Below are 19,895 nucleotides of genomic sequence, written 5' to 3'. Positions count from 1 at the left end.
TCTTTGAATTACCAGTCAGAAACTGGCACTATATGGCAGTAGCAAGAAATGAGGGTATTTATAACCCCAATATATTCTTTGAATTCCCAGTCAGACAATGGCACTGTATACCAGTAGTAAAAATTGTGGGTGCACGTAACCCCAATATATTCTTTGAATTCCCAGTCAGACACTGGCACTATATGGCAGTAGCAAGAAATGAGGGTATTTGTATTCCCAATATATTCTTTGAATTCCCAGTCAGACAATGGCACTGTATACCAGTAGTAAAAATTGTGGGTGCACGTAACCCCAATATATTCTTTGAATTACCAGTCAGACACTGGCACTATATGGCAGTAGCAAGAAATGAGGGTATTTGTATTCCCAATATATTCTTTGAATTCCCAGTCAGACAATGGCACTGTATACCAGTAGTAAAAATTGTGGGTGCACGTAACCCCAATATATTCTTTGAATTCCCAGTCAGACACTGGCACTATATGGCAGTAGCAAGAAATGAGGGTATTTATAACCCCAATATATTCTTTGAATTCCCAGTCAGACAATGGCACTGTATACCAGTAGTAAAAATTGTGGGTGCACGTAACCCCAATATATTCTTTGAATTCCCAGTCAGACACTGGCACTATATGGCAGTAGCAAGAAATGAGGGTATTTGTATTCCCAATATATTCTTTGAATTCCCAGTCAGACAATGGCAATGTATACCAGTAGTAAAAATTGTGGGTGCACGTAACCCCAATATGTTCTTTGAATTACCAGTCAGAAACTGGCACTATATGGCAGTAGCAAGAAATGAGGGTATTTGTATTCCCAATATATTCTTTGAATTCCCAGTCAGACAATGGCACTGTATACCAGTAGTAAAAATTGTGGGTGTATATAGCCCCAATTCTATTGCTAGGGGACTTGCAGGGTATTTCTGGGGTGAAGGTGGGGGGGCACACCGTTGGAACGGGTATCGGGGTATATATCGGGTATACGGGAATACACTGACAGTGTATTCCATTCAGGATCCTGGGAAAGCTGGGTTGCGGCGATTGAGCCCGTCAGTGCCACGTTACACTGACAAGCTTCTCCCTGGAATTTAGCTCTTACAAGAGCTGTTGGTTGTCTTCTCCTTCCTATCCTAGCCTGTCCCTGCCTACCCAGAATCTAAGCCCTAGCTAGCTGGACGGAAACCTCCGTCCTCGGTGAATTGCAAGCTCAGAATGACGCGAACCTGGGCGGCGCTGTTCTTTTAAATTAGAGGTCACATGTTTTCGGCAGCCAATGGGTTTTGCCTACTTTTTTCAACGTCACCGGTGTCGTAGTTCCTGTCCCACCTACCCTGCGCTGTTATTGGAGCAAAAAAGGCGCCAGGGAAGGTGGGAGGGGAATCGAGTAATGGCGCACTTTACCACGCGGTGTTCGATTCGATTCGAACATGCCGAACAGCCTAATATCCGATCGAACATGAGTTCGATAGAACACTGTTCGCTCATCTCTATAATGCATCAGTCTTTCATTGTTCATTTATTTTCCCCCATCTCTGGTTATTGCACAATTTGTCCTGCGTAGACACCGCACCGCTTGCTGTATACTAAACAGTTTATTAGCTATTTCTGCGGCCTCCAGAATGAGAAGGGGACATTAAACAGCAAGCTCCTTGTTCAGTGAGCAGAGAACACCACTGTCTGCCTTTATAAATACTCCTATAATTGTGATTAACGTCTCGGGCCTACGGCAGCATCCACAAACAAGTCGAGATCTCAGCTAAATATATTCCCATTCTAATATCTCTATCAATGTGAGATCAGCGGCGGCTCCTGTCAGGGGCTCTGTATTTACACACTTTGTACGGCATATAAAACAGGGCAATTATTTGTATTTCAAAGAATTGCAGTTCTTTATCTTTATCTTGCCATGATGGGATTTTAGCTGAGGATTTCCTGAAAACGTTGATTAAACTTCTAAAGGCGGCCGTAGAAGGGAGAGATTTATCGCGGCACTATTGTAAATGCAATGTTTTCATATAAATACAGTACAGAAAATTTACTTTGTGCTTTGGAGATGAAGAGTTTCCAAATTCAGGGTTTTTTTTTTTTTTTTATTAATCTAGATAAGCTGCGTTGTCTATAAGCGTAAAGATTGTAAATCAGCGATCGCGACGTCGCACTGCGTATAATGTTTCCATCCTATTATACAGACTATTCTCTGAGCTGCCAGGATGAATCTATTAAAGGCTTATTTTGTGTATGATGAGGCACATTTATAAAAAGTGTCATTCTGCCTGCATAATGGTGCAATTTGTTCTAAAATCCTTCTCCAGTGTACGTCTCTTCTGACCCTGGCATTTGGTGGTCAGTACTATTTTGTAGTAGAAAATGTTACATGTGGGGAAAAATTAAATCACAACTCTAAACGCAAAACTGTCAGCCATAAGAAGAACATGTAATAAATGGCAGCTAAGCATTATTAACATTTGGCGCATATTACGTCTATAGGGCTAATACAAGAAATACACTATGGCAATATAAATGTGACAAGGAAGTGTGGAAAGGACTGTGGTGGTCTAAAATCTACCTTCTAGGTACATGTAAGGAGGTATGGACCCACACCTCAAACTGTTTGGGTCCGTTCACACGATGTAAAGCGGCATTGATTCTGACACGTAAACTCATGTCAGAGTTAGTGGCGCGCTGCAAAACAGAATCCCATTGACTTCAATGGGTTCCGTTTAGCGTGTGTAACACATTGAAATCAATGGGAGGCTTTTTAATCCATTGATTTCAATGTGTTAAAAAGCCTCCCATTGATTTCAATGTTTTACACGCGCTAAGCGGAACCCATTGAAGTCAATGGGATTCTGTTTTGCAGCGCTGACTCTGACACGAGTTTACGTGTCAGGATCAATGCTGCGTTACATCGTGTGAACGGACCCTTTGGCTGTTTTCTTCTCTTCTCAGTGAGCATGAATTGTTGCATAGAGGGGCAGGGAGGAGTCCAGCCACTATTCACACTGTACTTGTGGCTTGGCAAGTGCATGGCTTGGTCACAGTGTGACACAGCTAATGGTTATCAAGTTTGGATTGTATGATTTGTTATATTTTCATATGTCAAAAAGTATAACTTGTACTGTAGGTTGTATTGATGACTACGTCACTTTAACTGGCACAGACGTTTGGAACTCTCTAGAATCCAGATCGCCGTATGGTTGTTGATAGGTGGAATTGTGTTGCGCCCCAGAGTGGAACCACTGAAGAAGGTGATTGTTGCTCTCCTGCAGTACAATTTACTGATGTCAGGGGTTACCCAGACTATCCTGGGTGGAAGGGGCATACTATTAAAAGGTCTGTTACTGCACTTGGAGGAGAGTGGGATTCTGGAGAGCTTGTGTGTTAAGAGCAGCAATTAATATCTTAAAGGTTTGCATTTGACACCTGGGGGTTTCTTGAGGAAGAAGACACTATTACACGGAGATGTCAACGGGTTCTTTAAATTGGGCGCCACTACAATCCTACACAGCAGTGATACAGGTTTGCAGGAGGCAGGCGTCTCCTCTCCAACGCCTCATTAGAATGTGTTGTGTCTTTAGTTGGGTCCCAGGGAACTGTCTACTGATTCTTCTTGCACATTTCAGCTTTTTGATGTTGTGAACTTGTCTGATGTTGTTAACAATTCAACACAGAATAGAACCCTGCAGTGAAGTTCCTGGTATCTGATGTGTTGCTTCATCCATTGGTGGGGAACTTTGGTAGGGGACCTGCCAGGGATGGGGTGACTGGGTGTTTGCTCTGACTGCTGTGGACTGGATCATTTACTATAGTCAAGTGAGTGGTGCTGGTGAAGTACCTATAGAGGGAGCAGAAGTAGCAGTCACATGTAGGCCTTGATATCTGAGGAGGCCTAAAGGCCCCTCTGCTATATAAGAAGGCCCAAGTATTATAACTACCACATGGTAGATGGAGGCCTTGTTACAGGTTTGCATTTAGGTCGCAGTTGTATTTCTGCTACGTCTAATCTCACACATTTAGGACGTCCTTCCACCAAGAATTAAAAAAGCCTTTTCTCCTCAAATGCTACCTATAACATGCTCTTTACCCTGTTTCCAACCTTTGTCAGAAAGAAGTATGACCTCTAGCTATCTCTTACAACTTTGGACAGTGTGGATGAAAAACTTTTGTTAGGTTTCCACCAACTATGAGGAACTAAATTGTATATAAAGGTAATATAGAGCCCTTCTTTTACACAGACTCCATAGAAGATACCTGGACATCCTCCTTTGTGTAAATTCTCCTGCTGTTGCCAAGTAACAGGTTCTGCAGTCAGTGGTGACTACCTTGGCTCCCCTAGCTCCTATGGAGTCATGAGGTGTCACCCATCAGCCAGCAAAGCCTGTGGCACGTATATTGTTGGTATAACGCATGTTGTCACCCAGCACTGCCAGACAAAGAAATTTAGGGAAAGTATTGCTTTTTATTATTTTTTTCATTGTGCAGTTTGGAGAAGACACATTGGGAACCAGTAGGGGAGATTTTTATTTCCCTTCTTTATCTATATAAATAACCTTCACAAAGAAAGCAGATTCTATGTTTTTTTTTTTTTTTTCCGTTTTGTTTTTATAATCCACTGTACGGTCTTGGAGAGCCTTCTCCATAGAGAGAAAAATGAAAGGACTGAGTACATTCAATATAATGTATTCTCCAGTCTGTGCAATTTTAATATTTTGCCTCATACCCAAGGAAAAAAAAGAAATTGCTATTAAATTATTCCTGAAAGCAGATGAGGTTCTATGGAAGTGGACAGCACTTTAATACAAACACAATGTATCAGGATATTTCCATAACACATCCGTCTCCTCCACACAAGGAGTACAGCATGTCCTGAGCTCTCACAAGGATTAGTATTAATGGTAGTAAATTTACATTAAAGTGTCCCTCTAGTAATAAAAGTCACTTTGCCGCAATGAGGCCTTGGGGAAGCCGCTGCCATTCTGCTCTCGGCTCCAAGGCTCTATTTGCATAGTGTAATAGTTAAAATTATTTTTATGTTCTCGCTTGCAATGATAATCAGTATCTTGCACATTATGAATGATCTCTTGTTTCGGAGACAATCTGTTGGCAATTGTCTGAGATTCATATAATGTCTTACAGAAGTTCCAGAATTGAGTCGTGATGTAGAGAGAGAGTCAGCTGGAAAAAAATGAATATTGAAAATATGATACATACATTATCCCGTGTGCACTTAGAGGGGAATTACTCAGCCATCTGCCTTTAAAGATATAGATTATGGTTTAATATACTCCACAAGTGCGATACATATTCTATTGCTAAAAGCACTGGAAAGATTATTTCACTCGCTGCTAACTTCTCTTCATCATGACAGGTGGCGTCAATCATAGAGGCTGAAGCGGGAACATCCTGCAGCTCCTGCAGAACCACTTTACAGGGTAGGATTAATAGAGCTTTTGTAACAAAATACTGTGTAGCATGTTTATTAATGGGGTTTTTGGGTCTATGATGTTGAAACCTATCAGGTGATTTTACAAGTTGTGGCATTTGGATAAGTGCTGTGGCCTCTTCCATACATACTAAGCACAGCGTTGTATATTGTATAGTGATTGCACTTGGTATTGCAACTCAACCCCTTTCATTTGAGGGTGCATTCACACGGAGGAAAATGGTGAGGAATTTGGAGTGGAATTTCAGCGCTGAAAAAAAAAAGCCTCCCATTGACTTCAATGGGTTCCTTTTTCTGCTAGCATGTGGAAGACATGAGGAAAATCAGACCCTCCCTATCCATTCACTGTGAGAAGAAAACAAGTCCCTACCCCCCTCCACTCACCTGGAAGACCTCTCACTTTTGAATGTAGTTAAAGGGTTATTCCCATCTAAGGAATCCTATCTATACTGCTATCCTATGTAAACTCAAGGGTTTTCCTAAATACATTTCTTTAGCAATGCTGCTTCATTTGCCTGATATGTTGGATTATTCTTCCATTGTTTACGCAGTGTTTACTTGGTCCCTGCCCTATATCTGATAACACAGATCAGAGGGATGACTCGCTGCTCTCTGGGGAGACTAAGTTCTCTAGCTGCTATGCAGTCAGGACAATTCGTTCAGCTAATTTCAGTTTGCTGATGGTCGGAGTGATCAGAGAGACCTGTTTGTTATGGCTCTTGCTTAGTTCTTGTGCGCATTTACTGTGCATATTATTTAAACTGCATTTATATTAGATTTCTAGTAATGATAATAAATGATCTCATGTTAAAGAGTGTCTATATCTAGTGAAGTACTTGAAATCTAGTAAAGTCCTGTACATCAGTCAAAGCCCGCCCACCTGCTTGTGAAAGAATACAGGAAGTGAGAAGAGACAGCAGGCAAAACTACTGAGAGAGGGAGATGGGAAAACCCCTTTAGGCTAAGGCCGCAGTAAAGCGCTGCGGGAACAACCACGGCATGAACGCATTGCGGTTCTTCCCGCAGTGCTTTGAACAGAAAGTTCATTAAATTTTACTCCGCAGACTTTCTGTTACAATTATATCTTTATATATTTTTCCGCTAAGTGGGCATGGGATTTGCATGAATCCCATCCACTTTTTAAAGTACTGTACTGCGCCGCGTTTCTGCTGCAGCAAAATCGTGGGGTTTTCCGGCCAGCGGGGCCCCGGACTTAAATATGTAACTTCTGGAGTGACAATGTGTGAACAGCAAATTAGCTAGAAGTGGAACACCTAGAAAGCTTTCAGACAGACAACAGCAACATTTATAAATAAAGTACATTACATTTTGGCCCAAAATCACACGCTCTATTAAATGTGACTAAACTATCTTAAAAGCTAGTGAACATTGAAATGGTCCCAATGAGACAACGGTGTTTCGTTTCATAGAGCATATTACATTGGACCAAAATGTAATGTACTTGCGGCTGGTTTTTGCCTGACAAACCTTTCTAAAGTTTCTGACACTGGGTATCTCCCTTTCAGCTAATTTATTGCTCATGGTTTTGTTACTAAGGAAGTCTGTCAATAGATACATTCCATTCGCTCTTGCTTATCTCAATGAATGTAGGGGGCTGTCCTTTTCTCTCTTTACATAGAGAATGGAGTAGGTGATTCTACTCATACCCTGCACAGACATGTCTGCAAACTGCTGGTGTGTGCAAAAGAATGAGGATCCTGCAAATCTCACAGTTTACCATGTAAGAAAAGTCTTATATGTACTTGTACCTACTTCTGGCTAGAACAGATTGCCCTTCAACTTTTCATGAATACTCAGGAATCCTTTAAGATTAGGTAATGAATATCAGTCTATTGCAGACTATTTTCTCCTGACAAGGCTGTCACACTATGGCATAATACATCTGAATGTATTAAAGGGGTCTAAACCTTTTAACAGTATAACTGTTTATTTGGGGAAGGGTGAGGGGCTTAGGCAGAGATGAACAAAAAGGAGCATTTCTAGCTGTCATGAATTCTCTTCGAAAGGGCTTAAATCTTCTAATTTTGAAGGTTAGGTGTTAGCCATAAAATAAGAAAAGAGGTCACTTTCTAATTCTAATTTGATTCTACATAATTCTAAAATCCCTTAAGTGTATCTAAGCAGATACAATAGGTATATGATGTGTTTGTGTACTTAATTCTGTTTCATCAACTCTACCCCCTGAGAATTCAGAAGAAAATTAAATAATACCAATGTCATTAAGAGATGATTTTGCAAACATTACTGAGATCTAGGGGAGCTGTATAAATCCCTAAGCTGTGAGCTCCCTCTAGTGGTTGCTGGAATCTTGTGGTATAAAAAAAAGGGAGTATGTCAGCAATTCTGATCCTGTGTAACTACTGACAACACTACAGTTTGTAGGAGCCCTAGAAAGCGGATTAAACATACTATGTGGCGTGTAGTATAACCAATACTTTCATTTACATTTTAATCCAGTGTAGAGCGCTCACAGGATTTCTCTGACTACACCAATCTTTGGATTAGCAAATATTTCTCCTTTTTTTTAATGTGACGGGTTCAATAGACAAGCAAAAGGTGAATTAAGAAACCAAACCAGTGGTGAAGTCAAGGCATCATTATGTCCCAGTACAAAACGATTGCAAAACTGTAATTTAGTGCATTGGTTCAATGTGCAATGTCTGGATAACATTCTTGCCAGGCTGATCCATATTAGCATAAGAGGAGCAGATTTACAGGTCAGTAAGCAGTCACCTCCAGCTACAATTGTTAAGCTTTCCTATGGGTGCAGTGTCTTCTAAGAGGTGCTAATCTGTAAGACGACTCAATATACAATCCTGCTGTGTATCACACACCAAAAAACAACTTGTACAAATTACACTATAAGCCGCTTAAGCCTTAGGAGTAATTAAGGATTCTTCTTGTTAATAAGTAGAACGGTCACAGATCCCACTAAGCTCATACACAAACAGATGGGAGATGTCAGTATGCTCATGGACTCCGCACATTGATAGAGTCATAATCTGGGTTCTACATAAATGTACACCAACCTCTACACTGCACAAGATTTTGTCCCCAGCCACCATGTATACCGGAGGTACATTTCAGCTTCATTGGCATGTTATGACACATTACTGAACTTCCATGTCCTATGCCAATGTTACATGGGAAATGTAGTACCACATGATGTCCAGTCAGACAGATAGCTTCATATGGAAGCTGCTTTTTATTAGTGACTTTCATTTCTAGCTCACAAGGAAGAGACAAGGACCCCCTCGACATGCCAAATGCCCCTAGAGGAAAAATGGACACAGTCTGTCCTGATCATAATCACTACTACTTGTCTTTTACAGTTGAAATCTTTTCAGAGTGTATGTTCATGTAAGGCTTCAGGACTCGGACTATAGGGAGCTACCTTCCAATAGGTGGTGTTAGGAACAAATTCCTCTGTCTCACCAATGAGGACTTATTTGCATATTCCTTACCTTGTAAGGCTTCATACACACGACTGAGTGAGCAATCTGAGTGTCTTCTAATGTTCTGCTCCATTCTGATATTTTGTAGAGCAGATCTTATTCAGATCTGTCAGATACAAGAACCCAGAAGATGCTTATAATTGGCTTGCAAAACAGCCATGTGCATTATACATAAATGAATATGTATTTTATAATGAAATGTTCTGCAATTTTCTAACATAATTTAATGTAATTTATAAGATAAGATAATCCTTTAATAGTCCCACAGTGGGGAAATTTCAGCATGTTACAGCAGCATAGTAATACAGATACAGGATAATACACAGTAATATATTACAGACGTAGGCACACATATGCTGAGAAGAGAAGATATACTAGGAGTCCATAGCAGCTAAGGAACAGAAGAAGAAAGAAGGAAGACTTCATAGTCATAATCATTAGTTCTCTGTGCGGAGAGATCTTCGCTTGGTCTGATGTAGATTATACAGCCTGGTCGCGGTTGGAAGGAAGGACCTGCGATAGCGCTTCTTCTCACACTTGGGGTGAAGCAGACGGGGTCTTACAGTGCTGCCAAGTCCCATCAAGGTCCCATACATGGGGTGGGATTTGTTCTACTGCATGGAGGTCACCACGGACAGTATCCTTCTGTCACCCACCACCTGTACTGGGTCCAGGGGGCTCCCCAGGACACAGCTGGCCCTTCTAATCAGCCTGTCATGTCTATTTCTGTCCCTGGTTGATATACTGCTCCCCCAGCAGGCCACACCAAAAAAGATGGCTGAAGCAACCACAGAGTTGAAGAAGGCCCTAAAAAGTGGCCCCTGGACTCCGAAGGCCCTCAGCCTCCTGAGCAGGTAGAGCCTTTCTGTGCAGCGCCTCCAGGTGATCAGCCCAGTCTAGTTTATTATTGAGGAGCACACCCAGGTACTTATAGGTCCTGACTATCTCAATACATGTCCCGTGGATCTCCACCGGGGTCGGTGCACTTGTCCATTTACTAAAGTCCACCACCATCTCCTTGGTCTTCCCAGCATTAATCCTGAGGTGGTTCTACTGGCACCATTCAACAAAATCCCAGTTTAAGTCCCTGTATTCCCTATCATCGCCATCAGTGATAAGGCCTACTATAGCAGAGTCATCAGAGTACTTCTGTAAGTAACAGCTGGATGAGTTGTGCCTAAAGTCAGCAGTGTACAGTGTGAAGAGAAATGGGGCAAGAACTGTACCTTGTGGTGCCCCCGTACTACAGATCACAGTGATCTCTACTTTATGCCATTGAATGGGAGCGTTCATGATAACCTGCGGAGGCTGAAGTCCCATGAAGATGTGATGTGGCTTGAGAAAGGTCCTGTACTTCTGGGACTGAAATGTTGCTATAGAATAAATTCTCACCTTTTTAAATTTCTTTTTGGAGTGCTGTTCATTTGTTGCATTAGCTATATGTGATCATATGTCTGATCACTTGGAACTTGCACCTACTGACCGGGTCAGGTCTTTTACTGGTGCTGCTCTGTACTACTTTTTTTGTCGCCATTTTTAATTTGCTACAATGTATGAGTGTAGGTGATATGTACTATTGTAGATTGTTTAGATTGCATAGACTGGATACAAAATATACAAACCTTCAGATAAGAGCATGTCTGTGGAGGTTCATTCTTTCGGAATGCTCCTAAGCATAGAATATGGCTATGGTAGGGAAGTGCCATTAACTTATATGGCTTAACTATCACTTTAACTCCAGGTCTGATGAACTATGGAAGCTCAGGGTGTTGTGCTCATATATGGTGCAAAAAAGAGAGAGAGAAAAAAAATCACCTATATTACACCTGTTTGAAAGCTTCCAGAGAAAAGCTGCAGAACAAATATGGATGTAGCAGATTTTAAAAGAACATTTGTTGCACCACCATGTTTGTGCTATGGCACATTAGGAAATAGCTGCTGTTATACAAAGTGCATAACAAATACTCATTTAAGGGCTGTTACATCTGTATAACCTGTGCAGCAGTGTCTATCATAGCAACAGCAGGCAAGTTCCCTGGTGATCAATCATACTGGATAATCCAACAATTTGCTCCTCACAGGAACTTGTAACAGAAGATTGTCTTAATTAGGTGTGTGTGTGTGTGTATATATATATATATATATATATATATATATATATATATATATATATATATATATATATATATATATATATATATGTGTGCCTCCCTTCCCCCCATGTTTCCTAACATATATATCACAGCCTCTCAACCCAAATGCAGAAAGTAACAGTTGGTGAATATACAAGTAAGCAGTAACTATTTACTCTGCTGAAGACCATTATTGCCATTATCCATCTGCTGTTCCCACATGCAAATCCTGATTGCTTGCAGCCCTATGCGTAAAGAACAACCAGAACTATATGATCCATTTTGGATTTTTTTTCATTAGAAGGCTCTTTATGTCTTTGCTCCATATCCTATAAACTTCAGTATATAAGATCATATTCTTTTACCGTACAAAAGGATGTGTGGATCTCAGTATATTACTTATTACACTACAAGCACTGCTGAGAGGCATGGCAGCCCTGCAGCTATATATATGTGTCCTGTAGCTCTGTGTCTCAGTTACCCTGCAGCTTCTTCCAAGCCACAAGCCATTTTATCTATAATGAGTAATCACAGTAGGCACCAGGGAGCAGGTCCAGGGCTGCTGCTGAGGGTCATGCCCTTTCAACTTTTGCAGGAAATGATATAGCAATATGAGTTTCACATGATGATGTATAGCAAAATAGGACAAAGTGTAGCTGAAGTAGAACAGGGCAGTTCTGTAGGAATAGACAACCATGAAAAAAGGACGTTAAAGGGCATTTTTATGTTCCATATAACTGGGCAAAATTGAACCAAAAATGCAGCTTCACTTTAAAATCATCAGGTACTGTAAAGTTGCTGGTCACTGTTGTCCTTATTCTCACTGTTGAGATCACTTTACTTGTATATATATATGTTATCATGATTTTAAATGTCATTGAATAATATTAAAAGTTTCAATAAAAATTAATAGGAAAATGACTCTCTGATAATTGGAGTAATAGGCGACCAGATTGGTGAGAAGTGGGGTGAAAGGACAGTGGCCCACTGACTTTGGAGTCATAGGAAATAGCCCACTGACTTTGGAATGATAGGACAATGACTCACAGACATTGGGGCAAAAGGACAACGACCCACTGATATGTGGGGGAGAAAGGACAGTGGCCCACTTATATGTGAGGGGCAAAAGGACAGCGACCCACTGATATGTGGGGGAGAAAGGACAGTGGCCCACTTATATGTGAGGGGCAAAAGGACAGTGACCCACTGATATGTGGGGGAGAAAGGACAGTGGCCCACTTATATGTGAGGGGCAAAAGGACAGTGACCCACTGATATGTGGGGGAGAAAGGACAGTGGCCCACTTATATGTGAGGGGCAAAAGGACAGTGACCCACTGATATGTGGGGGAGAAAGGACAGTGGCCCACTTATATGTGGGAGGGGGGGTGAAAGGACAGTGACCCACTGATATGTGGGGGTGAAAGGGCAGTGACCCACCGACTTTGAGGTAACATGACATTGGTCCACTGACTTTGGAGTGAAAAGGAGAGTGGCCCTCTAATATAAGGGGGTGAAAGGGCAATGGCACTCTAAATAGATGACCTCAACAGTCAAGGTGAAAAAAATGTGTCCAAAGTACTGAATCAAATCAGGAAAAAACAAAATGCAATAGAAACCCAATCCAAAATGCTGAAATCTCCCTCTTTGTTCACCAAGCAGTTGCTTCTTTGAAAGCAGATACAGCAATCACTTGCTTCATGTTAAAGACTTCAGCCTGTCGCCAAGGTGTGAATAGTGCTCTATTTACTAGACTATTTTTATTTGAAAGACAATAGACAGACTGGTACTTTTGGTAAATGACATGTGAACAGGGGCATGAAAAATATGAAGAGGAATGGAGAATACAAAGGCTACACTGTATACAAGGGTACTGTAGTTGCCTGCTAAGTAGCAGAGAGGGTATCTGCACCTGAAATGGGATGTGCACTATTACTTTACACAACACATTGGCAGGAGACTGACACATATAATCTAGTGTACAGAGCTCCTGCTGCTGCTTAAACACCATATTTATAAAGGAAAGCTCAGAGAAACAGTGTCTGTAATACAGAAACACACAGATGTTTTCAATGGGAGCTGCTTGGATTACTCTCCACCCAGAGGTGGGATCGCAAACTGCAAGCACTTGTGCGGATCGTCTACATTCTGCATCAATCTGCCTGCTTCTCAGAGTCGTCTCTCCTCAAGAAGGTACAATCTTCTGATGTCTGAGCCTCCCTAGATGACTGGAACTCTCACTTTCCTCACTACTGGGATGATGGGCATTGCCAGATTGTTGTGGGGCATCTCCAGAGCTTTACTTGTGGTTTTGGTAACATTTGCACTCACCCACAGTGAAGCAGCAAAGCACAAGAGACCTATTTTTTCAGGATCTGTCCAGGAGAACAGACCAATAGGGACAAAAGTCAATGGAATAAACATCCACTTAAACAGAATTAGCCCAGAGCCCTGGTGCTCCAAGGTGGCAGGAAGAAAGTGGCATCTTCAGCTCATTGGCGACAAGGGCTCTCACTTTGAGGTCTATTTCCACCACAGGTATGCTCAGATGTCCCTGAAAACTGCACAGATCCTGGACCGGGAAGAGAAGTCCAAGTACATCTTCAGACTGGGGTTATGCTGCAAACTTTGCCTCTCCCCCGAGCACATAGTAACAGAACTGGCACTGGTCACTGTCTATGTTCTGGACATGAATGACAATGCCCCCATGTTCTTCTCCAGCAATGAATCAAGAATCAGCCTGGATGAGACCACTGGCCTGAAGTCTGTAGTGTACAGTGTCCGAGCTGAGGATCCAGATCAGGGCACCAATGCAGACCTGGTTTATTTTGCTGACCCTGCGAGCTCCTACTTCTTTGTCATCCCCAAGACAGGACAGGTAGTGCTGGTTGAGTCGATACTAAACCTCAAGAAGGCCATCAACCTGACCCTATTTGCCAGGGATCATGGGCAGCCACCTCTGGTCAGTGCACCCTTACAAGTGGAGATCTGTCCAAGGGTCAAAAAGTTTTCTGTACCTGAAAAAGAAGAGTATGCTCTGGGACTGTACAGGCAAAAGAGGTCAGCAGAGCTGCCTGAATCTTTCACTGCTGTATCCATCCCTGAGGATACTTCTGTCGGCTCAGTCATCATTACTTTAGTGTCCAGAGATTTCCAGAATCCTTGGTATGAACTGGTGTCTCCTTCTACACAACAGTCTCCTATTGCAGTGAACGGGAAGAATGGGGAAGTGTCTGTGATCAGGACCCTGGACAGGGAACAAGCTGCTAACTATGAGTGTCTGATCAAAGTGCTGGACAGAGCTGGTAAGAAGCTGATGTGTGCCTGCTGGTGTGTGGATATTATGAATGTATGGATTCTGCTTATTTACTGCATGTATCGTTCAATATTAGAACAATGAGCAACAGATCCCAGTACTGCAATGTACACAGCACATATTATATACACTGTATAGAGATTTAAAGGAACAGGCTCTGCTTCTTACCATGGAATGGTTGTCTCTATTGAAGTCATTTTATGATCATTTCTGAGGTTTCAGTGCCCGAGTCCACTAGGCTTGTCAGCAAATATGGCTGCCATTACTTTTCCCACTAGGGTTCTCACCCAGCTTTCCTAGTTGCCTTGTATGTTCTGATATTGCAGCGCAAAAATACTATACTTGTGACTGAATGCTACTGATTCAACACATTATATAAAATGGATTACACCACTTTGACAGCTATAATCACAGACATATTGGTTTTCACTCAGCTTTCCTGAGAACTGACATCTTAAATCTAGATAAATGGAACAGCAAAACACTTAGTAGTATTCCAGATGTCAAGGTGCACTAGCTATACATGGAAAAGATGATAAACCCTTTGTTTGTGGGAGTTCAACCATTAAGATTACAACAAGGAAGCAAAGTGGCCAATCGTGTGCTGCCCTCTATACAAACTTTATGATAGATATGAAAAGAAATAAGTATGCTCACCCTATTATGGATCTGTTCACAAATGGCAGATTTGCTGCACAATTTCTGTAACTGTTTCATTCATCTTGACTTGAAGCCAAAACAACCCACTCAGATGAATGTAGCCTATTTTGAGGTGCAAATATTTCTGCAACAGATCTGCTGTGTGTGAATTAGCTCTAAGTCTTTTAGTTTTCAACCATTTCTATCTTTTTCTGGGAAAGTTGTGTGATATTCAGTATGTTACCATGCTAGCTGGCTTATGATTGTAACACAGTTATCTTAAATTTAGCACTTTAAAGCATATAGCTATATGGGGGGGGGGGGGGGATTTCTTTAAATATGCTTGTTACACCCAAGTGTAACTAAGTGTTTTTATCATATTGTACACTATACAGAAGGAGCTATTAGAATTTGATGAGACCTGTAGTACCTCAGGAGTTAACACTAAGCTTACTTAAACCTACAAGAGTTACAGCTGTACTGACAGTAATAGAAATACTATAGGGGGTAACATACATGATTTTGTATAGCATGTTCATTTTTATGCCTTTGTTGTTTACTGTACAACATTCAGTTATCATTGACTTTGCCTAGCAACAAAAGGGTTAACTCTTAGAAGGATCCCCACAGAAGCCACATTTGTACACAAAACAAGAAGTCATTCTGATTTCCTAATCCCACGTTACATTCATCTTTTGCTCATTACTTGGCATTACTGCTATAATCCCCCGTTATTTGCAGAGACCACCTAGCTGATTGAAAATGATGTGTAACTTTCCCCAGGACATTAAAATAGCAAATCTAGCTGAATCCCATCTACCCTAATACCTACATTATTCTCCCAGTATGTTGAAGGCTAAGTCTGGTTAATATGTAATACCAGGGGAAGCTCCTATCCTAAGAACCAGAAGTGCCTATACAATGCAACGAGTAGGAATAGTGACATATGGCATTTGGATGAACCATCCACTATAAATTTATCCCATAAATGTTCTTGCTGTTCAAGATTGTACATTTAGGTCTATACAAATCAGGGTTGTCACTGGTCCTGCCAAATTGTAGCTGGCTGAAAGGTGGTTTTCTGAATTTTTATGGGTGGCTATGCCATGGGGTCCTCCAGCAGATCCAGTTCTGCCAGATTCTATATAAATGTCTATGCCATGTAATTCCTAGTTTCTTCTGTAACAAAAGTTGATTTCATTGCTGGTATTACTTTGATCAGGGTACATTGTCATAAATGAACGACCATTTCAGGATTGGGCATGCCATTTGCTCTACCTTTGGACAGGGACCTAGGTGGTAGGGGGTTCACTATCCACCACAACCAGCATTCTACTGCACATTAAACTGCATGTAAAGGGCTAAGATAGTGGGTTACTTAGCTCACAATTAGTGATGCATTGTTAGAAAGACATAAGGAGAGTGATAATATTCTTGGACAGGGGCCTGCTGCCTTCTTCAGAGCTCAGTGTCATCGCTGGGCTGTGAGAAATGCCCCCTCTGACAGTACAGGGCTATGGACTAAAACTGTTGGGTTTGGGGGGGGGGGGGGCGTTCCTCACAGGCCATTGATGACGCTGTGAGGAATGCCCTTCTGACAGTGGGAAGATATTGGTGCCGAAATTAATGGCACCAATATCTCCAGCCCTGGGGCACATACTGGAAAAGCTGACAGTGCGCTGAATTCAGCACAGTATTGGCTTTCTAGTGGTACATAAAACCACATATTCATGAGAACATAAAAAGTACTCCATATTAGGCTAAAAGGGCTAATTCTATTATTTTTAGGGGGCGTTCACACTACTGTTATTAGTGTCCGTTGTTACCATCCATCAGAAAATGTTAAAAATGAACTGTCAAAAAGCCATTAAAAGCCATTAAAAATCCCATTGATTTCTATTGGTGTTTGTTTTCACCAAATTTGTCATGTCTGTTATTTTAGTGAACATAGGGCAGGGTGCAAGATTTTTGGGTCCATCCAAAATATTAGACTTATTAAATGGATCAGTTAAAAAAAAAAAAAAAAAAAAACAACTTACACGTTAATCTAAAAATTAACATCAGTTAGTGTGCGTTAATGTCTGTATGATAGGTGTCAAGGTTTTTTTTTTGGACCTTATCATAATGAACTTTCAAAAATAGTAAGAATGCCCTCTTAATCGGAATTCATCAGACATTAAGAGGTAAGCGGAGGTTTGACATCCAGGACCCTTACTGATCAGCAGTTTGAAGGGACTGCGACGTACATGTGAACATCATGATCCATTCAATGTTTACATCAAACAGCTTCTTCCCATTCGCTTTAATTACATTGCACAGGTGCTATAAAACTGACAGTATGCAATATAAACATGGGCGCATGGGCGACACTGTCCCCTCAAACAGATGATATAGGGGGTTCTGGATGTCAGACTCCCACTGATCTTTTATTGATGACCAAATCATCAGTTAAAAAGAACTAGATATTCCACTAACGTCCAACTACTGGAATATCAGGATTTCTAGAGTAAAATGGGTTTAAAAGCAGGGAGAGGGTTACATTCGATGCTGCTACCCACTTGCCTAAAATTCTAATATTGTGCAGGTCTCCCTTTAGAGCTGCCAAAGTAACTCTGACGTTCTGACTCCAGAACAAAACTGTAGGTGTCCCATGGTGTCTAGTACCACAAAAACATTAGTAGCAGATACTTGGGGGTTTTCAGGATAGAGAAAGGCCCAAATGAACAGATATGCATAATGAATGCTATGGTGCTATGGGGCAGGACATTAGGGGGCCTCCAGGTTCCCCCATCCCCCTCACACATGGCTTTTTTTTTTTTTTTTTTCTTTACCCACTGTACTATTCCAGTAGGAAACAGTCGATTTTCACTTATCTATTCCTGCTTGTGTCCACAGCCATCTCCACTTATATTATCATTAATAAAATATTCATGTATTAGCATATTATATTATTACATCTTGGACATCACATCCTGATGCTCTTTAGTGTCAGGACATAATATGCAGCGACCACTGGAGGCCTAAGTGGAGGTGGCTGTGAATAGGAGTGAGGATAGTTAATTGAAAATTGGTCATTGCCTGGAGTAATCCAGTAGGTAGCAGCCTAAAGTGCTTCTGTGGGAGCCTATATGAGGGGCACTTACTGTACAGGGGATCTGTACCAGAGGCCTTTACTGTACGAGAATCTTTACTGTATGGAGGCCTGGAATGGGGGCACTTACTGTACACTCATCCCAAAGGTGTTTGATAGGGTTGGAGTCAGAACTCTGTATGGTTTAGTCAAGTTCTTCCACACCAAACCCACCCAAGCATGCCTTTATGGAGAACAGTCATGTTGGAACAGAAAACATCCTTCTCAAAACTGTTCATACAAAGTTGGGAGCATACAATAGTCCAAAATTTCTTGTGCTCATGAGCGTTGTGGCATACGTTCTTCACAGGTGTTAAAATACACACACTTTGTGGTGTTTTTTTTTAACTGGTGTCAGGGACTGTGGTTGCTAGGTGGGGTGGCATAGACACACAAGTCCAGTTTCTTTAGTCCAAAACAAAGGTAGAGTTTTATTTTCACTCAAAAAGGTAGTGCAGCAACAAAAGGAAACAATACAAAAATAAACACCTGCCCGGCTAGGCGCTAACTAAACATAGAATAGGTTACCTCACCTAGAATAACAGAAATCAAAAAAGCCAGTTGAATCACTCAGGACACAGCTCCAAAAATTTGACCTCTTTCTTTGGCTCTCCAGCCAAGCTCTGCCCAAAGTCTGCTGCTGGAGCTGACTTCTTAAGCTCCCTTGACTAGGAGACTCAACAGCTGAGTCACTGCAGGAACAAACACAAAGTGTGGACTGGAGGGGGTGGAATGACAAGTCCCACTACCAACCTACCTGCCATTCCTAAAAAATCCAGCCCAATAAACAGAACTTTGAAATAACACTCAGCAGACTAAAGTATCTGCTGAGAACTAGAGATGAGAAAACAGTAAAATGTTAAAGATTCGATATTCGTTTCGAGTAGCCCCTCAATATTCAACTACTCGAATCGAATCCTATTATATTCTATGGGGGGAAAATGCTCTTTTCAGGTGTAGGCAACGTTCGACCAAATTACACTTACCAAATCCACGAGTGAGGGTCGGGCTGGATCCTCCGAGAAGTCTTCTCCGTGCAGCGTCCCCACGGCGTCTTCCGGCTCTGAATTCACTCTGCCAGGCATCGGGCCGGGGCAGAGCCGACTGCGCATGCCTGCACTACAAGCTAACGGCTGGAGGATGAATGCTGGAGCATCCAAGAAGAGGGAAAACTCATATGAAAAACTGCCATTATTGAAATTCTGGCATCCTTTATTAGCAGTGTACTGCACATAAGGTGATTGGTTATTTTTAATTGTGAATTACTTCCCATTTGCAAATAACACACTATATACCTGGAGGGGCCATAGCCACACCCTATCCCCGGTCGCCAGTGTTTTACTTCTGCTGTTACCACACAGTCTGTAATGATATACAGGTGACATTGATGGCAGACAGGACAGGAAGCGGCTATAGCCTCACCAGGTGCACCGTGTGTCACCATACTAAGTTTAGAAATTTTGACTACTTGGGTTTCCTAGGCTGAAGGTGGTCCAGGGACCAGAACTCTTTGCATCATAGCGATCTATAATGATGGGAGTCCCTAACTCCAAGGACTTGTAGTATTATAGATTACTCTGATTCAATGAGTTTTGGGTAGGGTTGAGCCGATCTTGACATTTTAGGATTGTTTTTAAAATCCGATTTCTGATCATTTTCCATCCAAACCCAATTTCAATCCTAATGCATGTTAATGGGATTTTTTAATGATCGAAAATCGGATTTTAAAAAAGATCCTATTCACTACACAGCGTGGAG

General features: G+C 41.6%; 1 protein-coding gene across 1 annotated transcript in view; it reads left to right on the top strand.

The window, feature by feature from the left end:
* The first annotated feature begins 13,195 nt into the window (after positions 1-13,195).
* The window catches only part of LOC142213672 (neural-cadherin-like), a 105,847-nt gene continuing 99,147 nt past the window's right edge, over positions 13,196-19,895 (top strand). The window contains exon 1 of the mRNA XM_075282081.1: positions 13,196-14,357. Within this exon, the coding sequence (XP_075138182.1) occupies positions 13,277-14,357 (1,081 nt within the window). The 5' untranslated portion in view covers positions 13,196-13,276. The remainder of the gene's footprint in view (positions 14,358-19,895) is intronic.

Source organism: Leptodactylus fuscus, chromosome 7, assembly GCF_031893055.1.
Source record: "Leptodactylus fuscus isolate aLepFus1 chromosome 7, aLepFus1.hap2, whole genome shotgun sequence".
NCBI classification, from domain to species: domain Eukaryota; kingdom Metazoa; phylum Chordata; class Amphibia; order Anura; family Leptodactylidae; genus Leptodactylus; species Leptodactylus fuscus.
The sequence above is the reverse complement of the archived record's forward strand: the minus strand, read 5'-3'. Positions and strand labels throughout refer to the sequence as shown.